The 11916-nt window shown below is 43.3% G+C and overlaps 1 protein-coding gene across 2 annotated transcripts in view; it reads left to right on the top strand.

Moving 5' to 3' along the window:
* usp15 (ubiquitin specific peptidase 15) overlaps positions 1-7999 on the top strand; it is a 31118-nt gene extending 23119 nt beyond the window's left edge. For both annotated transcript variants that reach the window (XM_030045605.1, XM_030045606.1), the window contains 3 exons: positions 586-689; positions 3553-3641; positions 4862-7999. In XM_030045605.1, coding sequence (XP_029901465.1) covers positions 586-689; positions 3553-3641; positions 4862-5215 — 547 coding nt within the window. In that variant the 3' untranslated portion in view covers positions 5216-7999. The remainder of the gene's footprint in view (positions 1-585; positions 690-3552; positions 3642-4861) is intronic.
* Positions 8000-11916: the final 3917 nt, after the last annotated feature.

Genomic DNA, 11916 nt, shown 5'->3' on the forward strand with positions numbered 1-11916 from the left:
TTTGAGCTCCTTTAGATAAACAGAGACTGTAAAGTCTCACACTTATCATCTGCCCAGATGATGCTATTTATTTTAAACAAGGTTTCAGTACACAGTGCCTTTCCCTCTCACTAATGCTTTAAAATAAAAAACCTCTCTCAGTGTTCAGGATTCTTCACACCCTCACCGAGATGTTGTGCGCTGACACATGGGTTTAAAATAAATGGCATCCCCAGAGCAGATGATGAGTTCGTGTCTCTCTCTTCTCTCTTTACAAGTTAATCACCGTCAGCCAGCACCTCCCAAAAACTTGTCACATCAGTACCTCCTCGACTACCGCTCTGATCCCCTGCAGGCCCTTAAAATCAAATTTGGCCATAATGATAAAATACAAGGAATGAATAAAAAACATACAAGGCAGCAAGGATGAAATGATGTTAAAAAGGCCTTCTGATAAAAGCAGCTTTTAAGATTTAAAAGATGATGCTGATTGTGTTCACGTTAGATGTTTTCATGAAGTTTCTGTTAATGTACACCCACACACACATACACACACACACGCCTCCCTCTCCCAGCTCATGATGGCTTGTCTCTTGTCTCCTGCAGAGATCTGGACATGTCTGAGTTCCTAATCAACCCCAACGCCGGACCCTGTCGCTACGACCTCATCGCCGTGTCCAACCACTACGGCGGGATGGGCGGCGGCCACTGTAAGACTCACTACACACAACAAACGCCGCTCAAACGCTGCCTTTCTATTGGCTTACCTCTGCCGCCACACTCCTTCATCGACATGTAGCACTTTTTTGAATCATTGTCATTTAAACCCCAGGACCTCGTCACATAATGGGGATGTGGAGGTGGGGGCGGTTCAGCATGTTTTGCTGTACTAAATACAAAAAATGTCCTTGAAGTTTTTTTTTTCCCGTTGTTTATTATAATTAAATATAAATTGCCTTTTTTCACCTAAGACCCAAAACTTTGCTACAACTGAAAAAAACACCTGAGGAAATGCGATTAGCAAACTCTTTTAAGGCACAACCGAAAACTCATTTTTATCAGCTTTTCATTTACTAGATAATTTTGATTTTACTTTCACTCTGTTGCAGCGTCATTTTGTTAAATTTGCTTTGCTTGGAGTTACATAAGCTCTGAAGTTTAAGTATTACGCCAGATGCTTTTATAGATACTGTAAGGTAGAAGTATGGCATACAAAAAACAATAATTGATGCTGGCTTGCTGGCTTGTGGCTAACAGTTATAATTGGTATATGTCGCTGCTTATCAGAAAATTTACCACAGGCATTAGCAGGGAAAGTCTTTCAAGACAAAAGTAAATTAACTGGTAAAACTGCATTTCTGCTGAATTGACGTTCTCATGATGTTATAATTGTAACTTCAGTCTGTTAAACTGTTACACACATTCCTGTCAGACTGATGTTGGTGACAAGCATTTTCAAAAGACTGTACAGTGCCTTGCAAAAGTATTCACCCCCCTTGGCATTTTTCGTGTTTTGTTGCCTCACGGCCTGGAATTAAAATGGATTGTTTGAGGGTTTGAATCGTTTAATTTACAGAACATGCCTACAACTTTGAAGATGTGATTTTTTTTTTTTTTTTTTTTTTTTTTGGTGAAGCAAACAGCAAATAGGACAAAATAACAGAAAACGTCAATGTGCATAACTATTCACCCCCCTAAAGTCAGTACTTTGTAGAGACACCTTTTTGTGGCAATCACAGCTGCAAGTCGCTTTTGATAAGTCTCTATGAGCTTGCCACATCTTTCCACAGGGATTTTTTCCCATTCCTCAAGAGAAAACTGCTCCAGCTCCTTCAGGTTTGATGGTTTGTGCTTGTGAACAGCAGTCTTTAAGTCTGACCACAGATTCTCAATTGGATTGAGGGCTGGGCTTTGACTAGGCCATCCCAATACATTGATATGTTTCCCCTTAAACCACTCAAGTGTTGCTGTAGCAGTATGCTTGGGGTCATTGTCCTGCTGGAAGGTGAACCTCCGTCCTCGTCTCAAATCACTTACAGACTGGTACAGGTTTTGCTCAAGAATATCCCTGCATTTAGCACCATCCATCTTCCCCTCGACTCGGACCAGTTTCCCAGTCCCTGCTGCTGAAAAACATCCCCACAGCATGATGCTGCCACCACCATGTTTCACTGTGGGGATGGTGTTCTTGGGGTGATGAGATGTGTTGGGTGTGCGCCTTCCTCCATACATTTTGGGAGTCTTCCACATGCCTTTTTGCAAACTCAAAATGTGCCTTCTTATTTTTTAGCTGAAAGTAATGGCTTTCTTCTGGCCACTCTTCCATAAAGCCCAGCTCTATGGAGTGTACGGCTTATTGTGGTCCTATGGACAGATAGTTCAGTCTCTGCTGTGGAACTCTGCAGCTCCTCCAGGGTTACCTTAGGTGTCTGTGCTGCTTCTCTGATTAATGCCCTCCTTGTCCGGTCTGTGAGTTTTGGTGGGCGGTCCTCTCTTGGCAGGTTTGTTGTGGTGCCATGTTCTTCCCATTTGATTATGATGGATTTGATGGTGCTCCTGGGGATCATCAAAGATTTGGATATTTTTTTTTATAACCAAACCCTTACTTGTACTTCTCAACAACGTTGTCCCTGACTTGTTTGGAGAGTTCCTTGGTCTTCATGGTGGTGTTTGGTTAGTGGTGCCTCTTGCTTAGGTGTTGCAGCCTCTGGGGCCTTTCAGAAAAGGTGTGTATATACTGACAGATCATGTGACACTTAGATTGCACACAGGTGGACTTCATTTCACTAATTATGTGACTTCTGAAGAGCTTTTTGGGGCTTCATAACAAAGGGGGTGAATACATGTGCACATGCCAATTTTCAGTTTTTATATATCGATTGATATATATAGATATCTATATATATAGATATTATATATAGATATAGATAGATAGATATCTATATATCTATAGATATGAAATATATCTATATCTATATATCTATATCTATAGATATATTTTTTTTTTCTCATTTCACTTCAAAACTTAGACTATTTTGTGCAGATCCGTCAAATAAAATTCAGATTAAAAAACATTTAAATTACAGGTTGTAATGTAACAAAATAGGTAAAAAGCCAAAGGGCGTGAATACTTTTGCAAGGCACTGTATTTAAGTAGCTATTTCTCTAACTAACTATACATAGCTGTAATCATACTATATCAGCTGTGAGTTAGACAACACTGTCAGATCACTTTGTTTTTTTTTAGATCTTGATAAGTTTGGGAATTGCCCAAAAGTTTGAGAAAGTATGTAAAATAATACTGATTGCACTGATGTATGATGGTGTCATAGCGTGTGAAGAATAAGCTTCATTTGTAAAGTAATGACAAGATGACAGTCGGCGTAAATCGCACCAAGCACCACACAAAACTAAGGTGCAGACAGTGATTGAAGTTGGAAGTGTTTGAAGCCTCCTGACGCAGATCAAATCGCATAAAACAAACAGTGCAGCGTGAGCAGAGCGCGGCACACCTGTGAAGTTGAAAACCTGCATCAACACAATAGTAATGTCTTCTCATCTGCCGCCGCTCAGATACCGCTTACGCCAAGAACAAAGACGACGACAAGTGGTACAACTTCGACGACAGCAGCGTGTCTCCTGCCAGCGAAGATCAAATAGTGGTGAGTGTCCTCGATTTCCTAACGCCAAGCGATACCCAAAACCACCCAACACTCCCGTCTACATCAAAGTCACTTTTCCTGGACACGCACCATAAAAGATTCATTTGACTCTTTCATCATCCCCTGGAAAAAGCCTGCTCTCCCTTGCTGTCAAATGTAATGCACTTCTAAATGAAGTGTTTGTAATGTTGCGACTAATGGGGATTAATCATCGCACAGCCAAGCCGCGTGATTGCTCCAAGTTCCAGCTGTGCCCGTAATTCCCATGAAGCACAACTAGATGTGCTTTATTGATTGCTGAAGCAAGTTTTGCGGTAAGCAGGGAACTAAATAGCAATCTCTCTCTCGGCCTCCCGTGTTTATGAGTTGTGCTACTTTTGCAGAAAACTTTTCAGGCGGTGGACGTGCCTTGGTGTCTGATGGTTGAAAAGCTGCAGTGTTGTCGGGGGGGGGGGATTCTTCCCTGTGATTGTGCGTCCTCCATCGGAGTCGCACCCACAATCACAGCAAAGATCCTCCGCGCTGGTGTTACTGCCATAATGGGGAATATCGCTGATCCCCCCCGAACAGCTCCTGTATGTTGTCGGACAGTCCAAACATTACCGGTGCACATAAACAGCTCTGTCAGTGATAGAAACCAGAGAGGCCAGCCTGAAACAATCTGCGGCGTCATCAGGATGTAAAGCCGGGAGCTGCTGACAGCGAGTGGCACCGGGAGCGTTTCGGCTTTTACACCGAAATCGAGAATGTCCTCATCTTCTGTATGAGCTGTGCCCTAAGCTGTCCTGCCTGGATGTGATCATGGATAAAAATCTTTCTATGAGCAGACACCCTGAGTCCAGTCACATCAAACTCTATGTAGCACATTTCATCCCACATGTTAAGTTCAATGTGCTTCACAGAAAAAGTGCAAACAATTCAAAAATATGGATATAAAATTAAAAAAAAAAAACGAGAAGTAGAAATAGAAAGAGTCAACAGAAAGAGAATGAAAACTCTCACTGATATAGCCTCACATATCCTCGTTAACCATGAATAAACTTGTTAACAAAATATTCCTGTTGTGCTCAGACAGAACGATTAACATGCAAAAAAAAAAAACAGATGGTGGTAATTGAGTGAAACTGTTTACAAATTGAGCTGTGATGACATATGGAGACTAAAATGATGATGTCAAAGTGGCTGAGTAACTGTGTGTGTGTGTGTGTGTGTGTCTCCAGTCCAAAGCGGGCTACGTGCTGTTCTACCAGCGCCAAGACACCGTCAAAGGCACCGGCTACTTCGCCCTGGACCGCGAGGAAGAGGAGGAGGACGAGGAGGACGAGGAGGAGGAGGGCGAGGAGGACGAGGAGAACGAGCGGGAGGAGAGGCGGGAGAGGAAGAGCGCCTCCTCCTCCTCCGCGCAGGGAGCCTCCTCCTCGGCCGGCGCGGCCTCCCAGAGCGACGAGGAGGACCTGAACGAGAACCGGCGCCGGAAGAACGACAACGAGCAGGAGGAGGACGACGAGGAGGACGAGGAGGAGGAAGACGACGAGGAGGCGCCCAACCGGGACGTCGCCATGAAAACCAACTGAGGTCGAGGAAGAATCGGGGACAGAATCCATGGAGAGAGAGACTGGGATCTTTCCATCCAAAGCCATATGGACACACAGTAAGGCAGCGGGAGCCGTGACTTCCGGCCGCTCGCCAGGCGGCGCCGCCGTGAGGTCGATGACTGTTAGGCCAGAGAGCCGCCGGGGTACGCTACGACAAGCAATCAGGGCCCTCCTCTGTGGTTGGATCACTGTGTGTGCGTGTGTGTGTGTGTGTGTATATTCTGTGTGAGAGTGTGTCGCCACGTCCATTTGTTCTGTTTTTTTTTTTCTTTTTCTAGATGAATCACTCTTGTTTCCGCCCCACCCCGTCCCCATTTCTGCCTCCCTCTCTGAAAAAACAAACAAAACAAAACAACCAGAAAAAAAAAAAAACAGGTCAGTGAACGATACCAGGGATTGATTTTGAGGCTTCGCACTGCTTGTAGGATTCAACGCGTTAGAATATCAGCGTGGAGCTCTGAACCTTCCTCCACATTTTGTGTTTCTTGTTTTTTTTTTTTTCTTTTTTTTTATATATATACATATATTTTTTTGAAAGCAATGCATTGTTGGCATATCATTTTATTCATCATTGTTCTCATTTAGGCCTTGTAAATATTTCAAACACTGAATTATATTGGGTTTTAATGATGCGCTGAAACCTTATCTTGAACTTGTTGCACAATCACCAACCCTCCACCCTCTTTTTTTATATATATATACATATATAAATAGATTTGTATTAGTGCCAGACGTACTGCAAATTGTTTTACACTTCTCTCAGAGGGTCTTCTCAGTTTAAAAAAAGAAGAAAAAAAAAAGCTTTGGAAGCTGCCTTTAGTAAACCAGCGGTGAGACGCGTCTACAGTCCAGACTCTGACGTAGAGAAGTGATGCCCATAGTCGTGTGGTTTTCTACAATGTCCAACAGCCAAACTGTCCGAGCTTTGTATTGCTGCTGCTGCTGCTGTGATCTTGCATTTTTTTTAGACACATAATCAATGTATTGGCATGAACCTTACTCTTTTAAGGTCCTGCTTTTTTCTCTCTCTCTCTCTCTGGCCCCCACTACGTTGATTTTTTTTTTTTTTTTTTACATTTCCACCCACACCACTGAGCTGCAAATTAAAGCAGGATTGCGACATCGCCCAGCTAACTCTACAAAACAGCCGGATCATTTTGTTTGCGCATTGTCTCTCCGCAAAAAATGAATTGGAAAGCGGGCGCCACATTTCAGAAATGCCACGAGTCCATCCATAACAAGCACTGTGTTTTAATCAACCCGGCATGGTGTGCAGGGATTGTGATGAAGGTTAGCTGGCTGACTCACAGATCCTACTTCACAAATCTTCTCTTAGGCTCTCCCTTTTTTTAATTTCTCGGTGGTATTTATAGCTTTACCATGACTCTGCACTCTCTCTCTCTCTCTCTCTTTCACTCTCTCTCTCTCGCTCTCTCATTCATACCAGAGGCGCTGTGAGATTAGGAACATCGGTGATTAATGTTGACATCAGATGGCTCATCTCTTGTTTGGATCACCTCGGCCTTAACTCTTAATCTCGGACTAGTCGCCTTTTCTTTGCACACACTCACCGCATCGTCTGTCTGGCACGGCCCCCTCCACCTAGTGCAGAAACTCTCTCACACACACACAAGTCCATATTTTGCATCGTAGCCACTTCAGCTTGATTTTTTTTTTTTTTTCAATCCACAAGAGGGCCAGAATGTATGCTGAAATTAATGACTATTGAACAGATGTATGTGGTTGATGCCTTTTTAATTTGTTCAAAGGCCAGAGTATTTTTTTTTCCCCCCTCCTCTGTTTTGGTTCCCGTTCTTGCTCTGGTTGAATGTGATGGGACTGGGTTCTCCGCCTCTGACTCCAGCTGTTAGGAGCTCACAGGTGCTGCTGTATGTGCCCCCGTCCCGAGGGAAGATGCTTCATCGTGGTCCTGTGGTCGGAGCATTGAGTAGGAGGGGGGCGAGACAGACAGACAGACAGACAGGCAGGCAGACGGGCAGACAGACGGGGAGGGAGGGAGAACTGAAAACCGGGGTGAGTCTGCTTAAAAGGCCTTGCAGCTCTTCAGGACGGTGATACAGTGGTAATATTTTGTGGCAGAACGTTGCAGGATATTCTTCCATCAACGTTACTCTTCATAAAATCTGTTCTCCATGGTGGAGCGTGGTTCTTATGTTTAGTTTTTCTCTATCATACCTGTTTTTTTCCATTGTAAACAGCATTACTACACCCGGTTTTGCCTCAAAATATTCATGTGTATCATGCCTTCATGAGCATCTCTGTGCTTTGACTTCAGTGGATTTTAGGTCGTCTCATAGAGCTTCGTGGGAGACTCACCCCCATCCTGATTGAGTGAGATGGGATTACTATTATAGGCTGATACAATACTGTACATAAGAGTTCACTCTGTGAGTGCACATTTGATAAAGTTTATTTATTTATATGTAAGCATTTAATAACAAAAACAATGTATTTAAGACCTTGGCAAGACCTAAAATGTATGGGGATGCGGCTGAAGTCCACACACACTAGTTGAGAAGTCTTGCCTGTGCTCTCGTCGGGGAGGGGAGTCGGGATATTTTTTAAAAAAAAGTATGGCTCTGTCGTTTGGGGACTTTTTTTTTGTAAAGATAATCCAGACATCCTTGCATGACGACATGATGGGGGTTTCCAGGTTTGGCTGCACTTGAGTTCACTTGGGTTTACATTTGAAATGTGCATGTGTATTTATACACAATCTTCAATAAAGTTGTGTAAAGCTTCCTGTGGGTCTTGCTCCCATTTCCCTCACTATGCAGTACAATGCCTTGTGCCATATAGGTGAGAGTGTGTGTGTGAGTGAGTGTGTTTGCAGAGTGCTGAATTTTGTGGTTGGGCTCTTACGCCTGTCACTGATGCATTAAATATAGAACCTGGACATTTACTTGTGTCATTTTAATAAATAATTGAAGTTGCACATAAACATGTCTACATCACCTCCTCAAAAACATCTTGTCTGCTCTTGTCTTTATAGAGTTAAACTCAAACGACTGGCTGTTTTAATGCACATTAACCCTTTAGTCTGATCAGTCCAATATTGATGAGCATGAACTTTTTATTTTTTATTTATTTATTTATTTTATATCAAGCACTGACCAGACTTTGTGATAATGCCAATAAATATGAACGATTAGCTTTCAGCGGTGATCCCCATTTAAAAAGCAGAATGAAGTTGCCGCAGGGCTGGAGATCCACGTCTCCTATAGGAATTCATTAGTTTGAACCTTGTGAGCCATGCGTGGCTTTTTGACTTTTAACAGGAATTTAAAAAAAGATTATCCTGATGCATTCAGTCATTAAAGTGCTCTCAGGTCATGTGAAATGTTCCTTCCACGGATGGAGAAAACTTACCTTATAGCTACAGGCTTAATGCACACAGTTGTACAAAGTGGGACCAAATTGATGTCCTGTGATTATGGGGCAAAGTGTTAATTTGTAAAAGCAGAATTGATTATTGCTCGCGTTGGTGTTTGATTGCTTGTGCGGGTCAGAGTTCAGCCTCCATCTTCCTCCCCGCTGCACCTCTGGTTCTCCGTGTGCGAGCAGACACGGAACATCATGTTCTCTCTGGTTCTGGGTTCTCTGCCCTCTCGCGGCTGAGATTCCTCCGAGCAGCGTTCCATCCCACGGACCAATAGGAGGGAAGAGCGGACGCAGAGCCAAAGATCGTCTATGTTCGAAATGATACATCACTTTACTGGGGGAAAAAAAAAACTGTTTACAAAAGTAGGCATTAACCTCTATGCTTGGTGTCTCCTTTTTTTTTTTTTTTTTTTAACCTCATGAAGTGGTGGCTTCTGAATAAAGCTGTTACCATGGTTACTAAGCTGGTTAGCCTAGGAGCTGACACGAAGTTCATAGCAGATGAATGTTGCTGCAGTGTTATTCTAATTTTGCAAAGCACCCTATTTGAGTTCACATACAACAACCACACACTAGTACTAAAATCACCTGGTTCTGCTAGATAGGCTGCATTAATGCACTAACAATTATAAGGTGATGATTGTTTGCAGCAACCTGTAAGGCTTTCATTATATAAGCAATTATTTATGGATCAGTGTGATCAACAGGCATTGTTTGTAGCTGATTTAAGAAAGGCAATCAGCTGAAGTATTAGCCTATGGTATTCCATGCCACCACAGAGCTGAGGGCCACCTTACATGAACTGAAAGCCCTGTAAAGGGAGTGAAAGTCACCATGTCGCCCCCTGCTGTCTGCGTTCAAAATTTGCCATTAAAATAAATCAGGTGGCTTGTGCATTGTTAATTTCACACAATTTGTGGTACACTTAAACCTCGATTTCCTGTAAAAATGAATGAATTAGTTATTTCTAATAATCTGTGTGCACTAAAATAACACCCCTCTGATCAGCAAACGCCCATAGGAAAATGAATGATGATTGAAATGATGCATGAATGGGAAAAAAAGAAAACAACAAATGAACAAACCAAAGAAAATTGCCTTCATTTGTCCAGCTATCATAGAAAAGCGCACATAACCTGCCACGGAGATTGTCCCGATTACACTTACTATATTACTCTGCTGACGCTTGTAGTATCCCGAATTACAGGCAGAGTGGCACCTCTTCATTTTCTCCCCCTCTCCGGTGCTGCCTACGCCCATCCTGACGTTCCCCGCGAATTTTATCCACGCTGCTCCGCCAAATCCACTCATTTTCCACACCCACTGCACAGGGATGAACATGCGGCATGTAGGCAGGGGGTGACTGCAAAGAAACCCGATCTGGTGGATGTACACGTTTTCCAAAAAATATATACATTCATTTTAAATCGAGCGGATCTGCTTCCAGGACAGCCTCCGTCTCCGGCAGCGACAGGTCGGGAAACAATAGATTAGAAAACGTTTCTCCTGCAGTTCAGCCACAAAGGTAAGGGATTGCATAAGGAGCCACGATGTGGAGTAACGCAAGCCCGCTGTTCATCAGCCTCAACCACAACCCAGATAATATTCCTGTACAGACTGTCTGTGGCTTTGTTACCGTAGCCTACTTTATGGTATTTTTACGTCTTATAGCATCACTATTACACCTGTAATCCCTTATGATTTTGGTGTGATTTGCATAATTTTCTAACATGCATTATAGTTATTTTGTTAGGGATTGGTTAGAAGGTCTAGCGGTTTTGTCTTTGATTCTTTGGATGATAAACTGTTGTTTTTTTTAATTAATAAGAGCAATAATTTTACATATGTTGTGTTCTGAAGTCTTTAAAACACAGAGATGCCTGTTTTCTCTGCACAATTTCGAGTTAAATTGTCTACAGCGAGCTGGCGCATTGATATGCAAATGATTCTTAATCTCAACTCTTGGGCTTTTTTTTTTTTTTTTTTTTGGTGAACATAAACACAACTCTTTTTGGCGTCTGGCGAATCGATGAATGCGGGCAACGACGCGCCGCTCCGCTCGAAATCGTGAGCGAGACAAGCCGTGCCGTCCCAGCCTGCCATGTGTCCTGCTCACTGAGGTCAGCTGAGGAGAACACCGGCTGCAGGAAAGAGGACAAAGGTACAGGAGGGTGTTTTTTTTCTCTCTTTCCGATGCTTTGGGTGGGGTTTTTGTCTCGGTTTTCAAGTGCGGCCACGTTTTTTACGCACGCCACTTCCCGTGCGCTTTTACGCACGGCGATTTATAGCAGGGATTAGAGTTCAGCGGGGGAATGCAGCAATGAAAGGACCTCATGAGGACACCGAAATCGAAAAAGCACCGGGGACCAGGCGCTGGTTGAGGTAGTAGTTTGTGCTGTTGGTTGGGTTGTCATATTGCCCCTTGTGGAGATGACTGCGCAATCTACTGCCTTTCCGGCGCTGGTGACTTGCTTCTGAGGAAACAAACCGGATCAACTTGAAGGATTTGACTTTGCGATGTTGTTTGACGTGCTTTTCCACACGGAGAGGCACGCCGGCCAAGGAGGACAATCAAGTTTTTGTAACATGGCTGTTACTTGTGTTTAAGTTGGCAGAGGGTATGAGCCGAGCCAGTTATCTCCAGCTGAAACGTGCAAAGCTAACATGTCTGTGCGTTTTAATAAAGCAAACATAACAATGCAACTGTGTCTCTTCTTCCTTGAGTCTTGTTCTAATTATTTGGGGGACACAGCCTGCCCAGCCAGACCTGGAGCACAGCAGCCATCACGAGGGGAGAGTCAGATAGAGATGATCTTTTTCTCCTTTTTAAGAGAAGTCAGGGAGTAGAGATGCTCCACATGTGCACATTGTGGATTTTGACACTGGCACTCACAGGAGTAATTTCATATTCATAGGCCATATCATTTAATTTGTGGTTCTTGATCAGTGGATCGTGACACAAACACCGCCAGTGTTAGGAGTTCAGTTTTAGGCACTCATGTCACTTTGGATGAAGGAATCCACCAAATGCTGTCAGCTGATTTATTTGTGCTAGTAGTGTAACACTGGACAGTTAATGTACAAAATGTTAGGGACATCTTCCTGAAACTGCAGCCCCTTTTGCAAAACCCACACCTGAACTGTCTCAAAGCTTAAAAACACCCCTAAACCTCATCTGCTTCTGCTTTGTGACTGCAGATTTAAAAAGAAAAATATGTAGTGTGTGGCTTTCACTTAGATCTCATCTGGATACTGTAGCTCTAAAGTGTCCCTTACAT

Source organism: Myripristis murdjan, chromosome 23 (genome assembly GCF_902150065.1).
Source record: "Myripristis murdjan chromosome 23, fMyrMur1.1, whole genome shotgun sequence".
In the NCBI taxonomy this organism is placed as follows: Eukaryota; Metazoa; Chordata; class Actinopteri; order Holocentriformes; family Holocentridae; genus Myripristis; species Myripristis murdjan.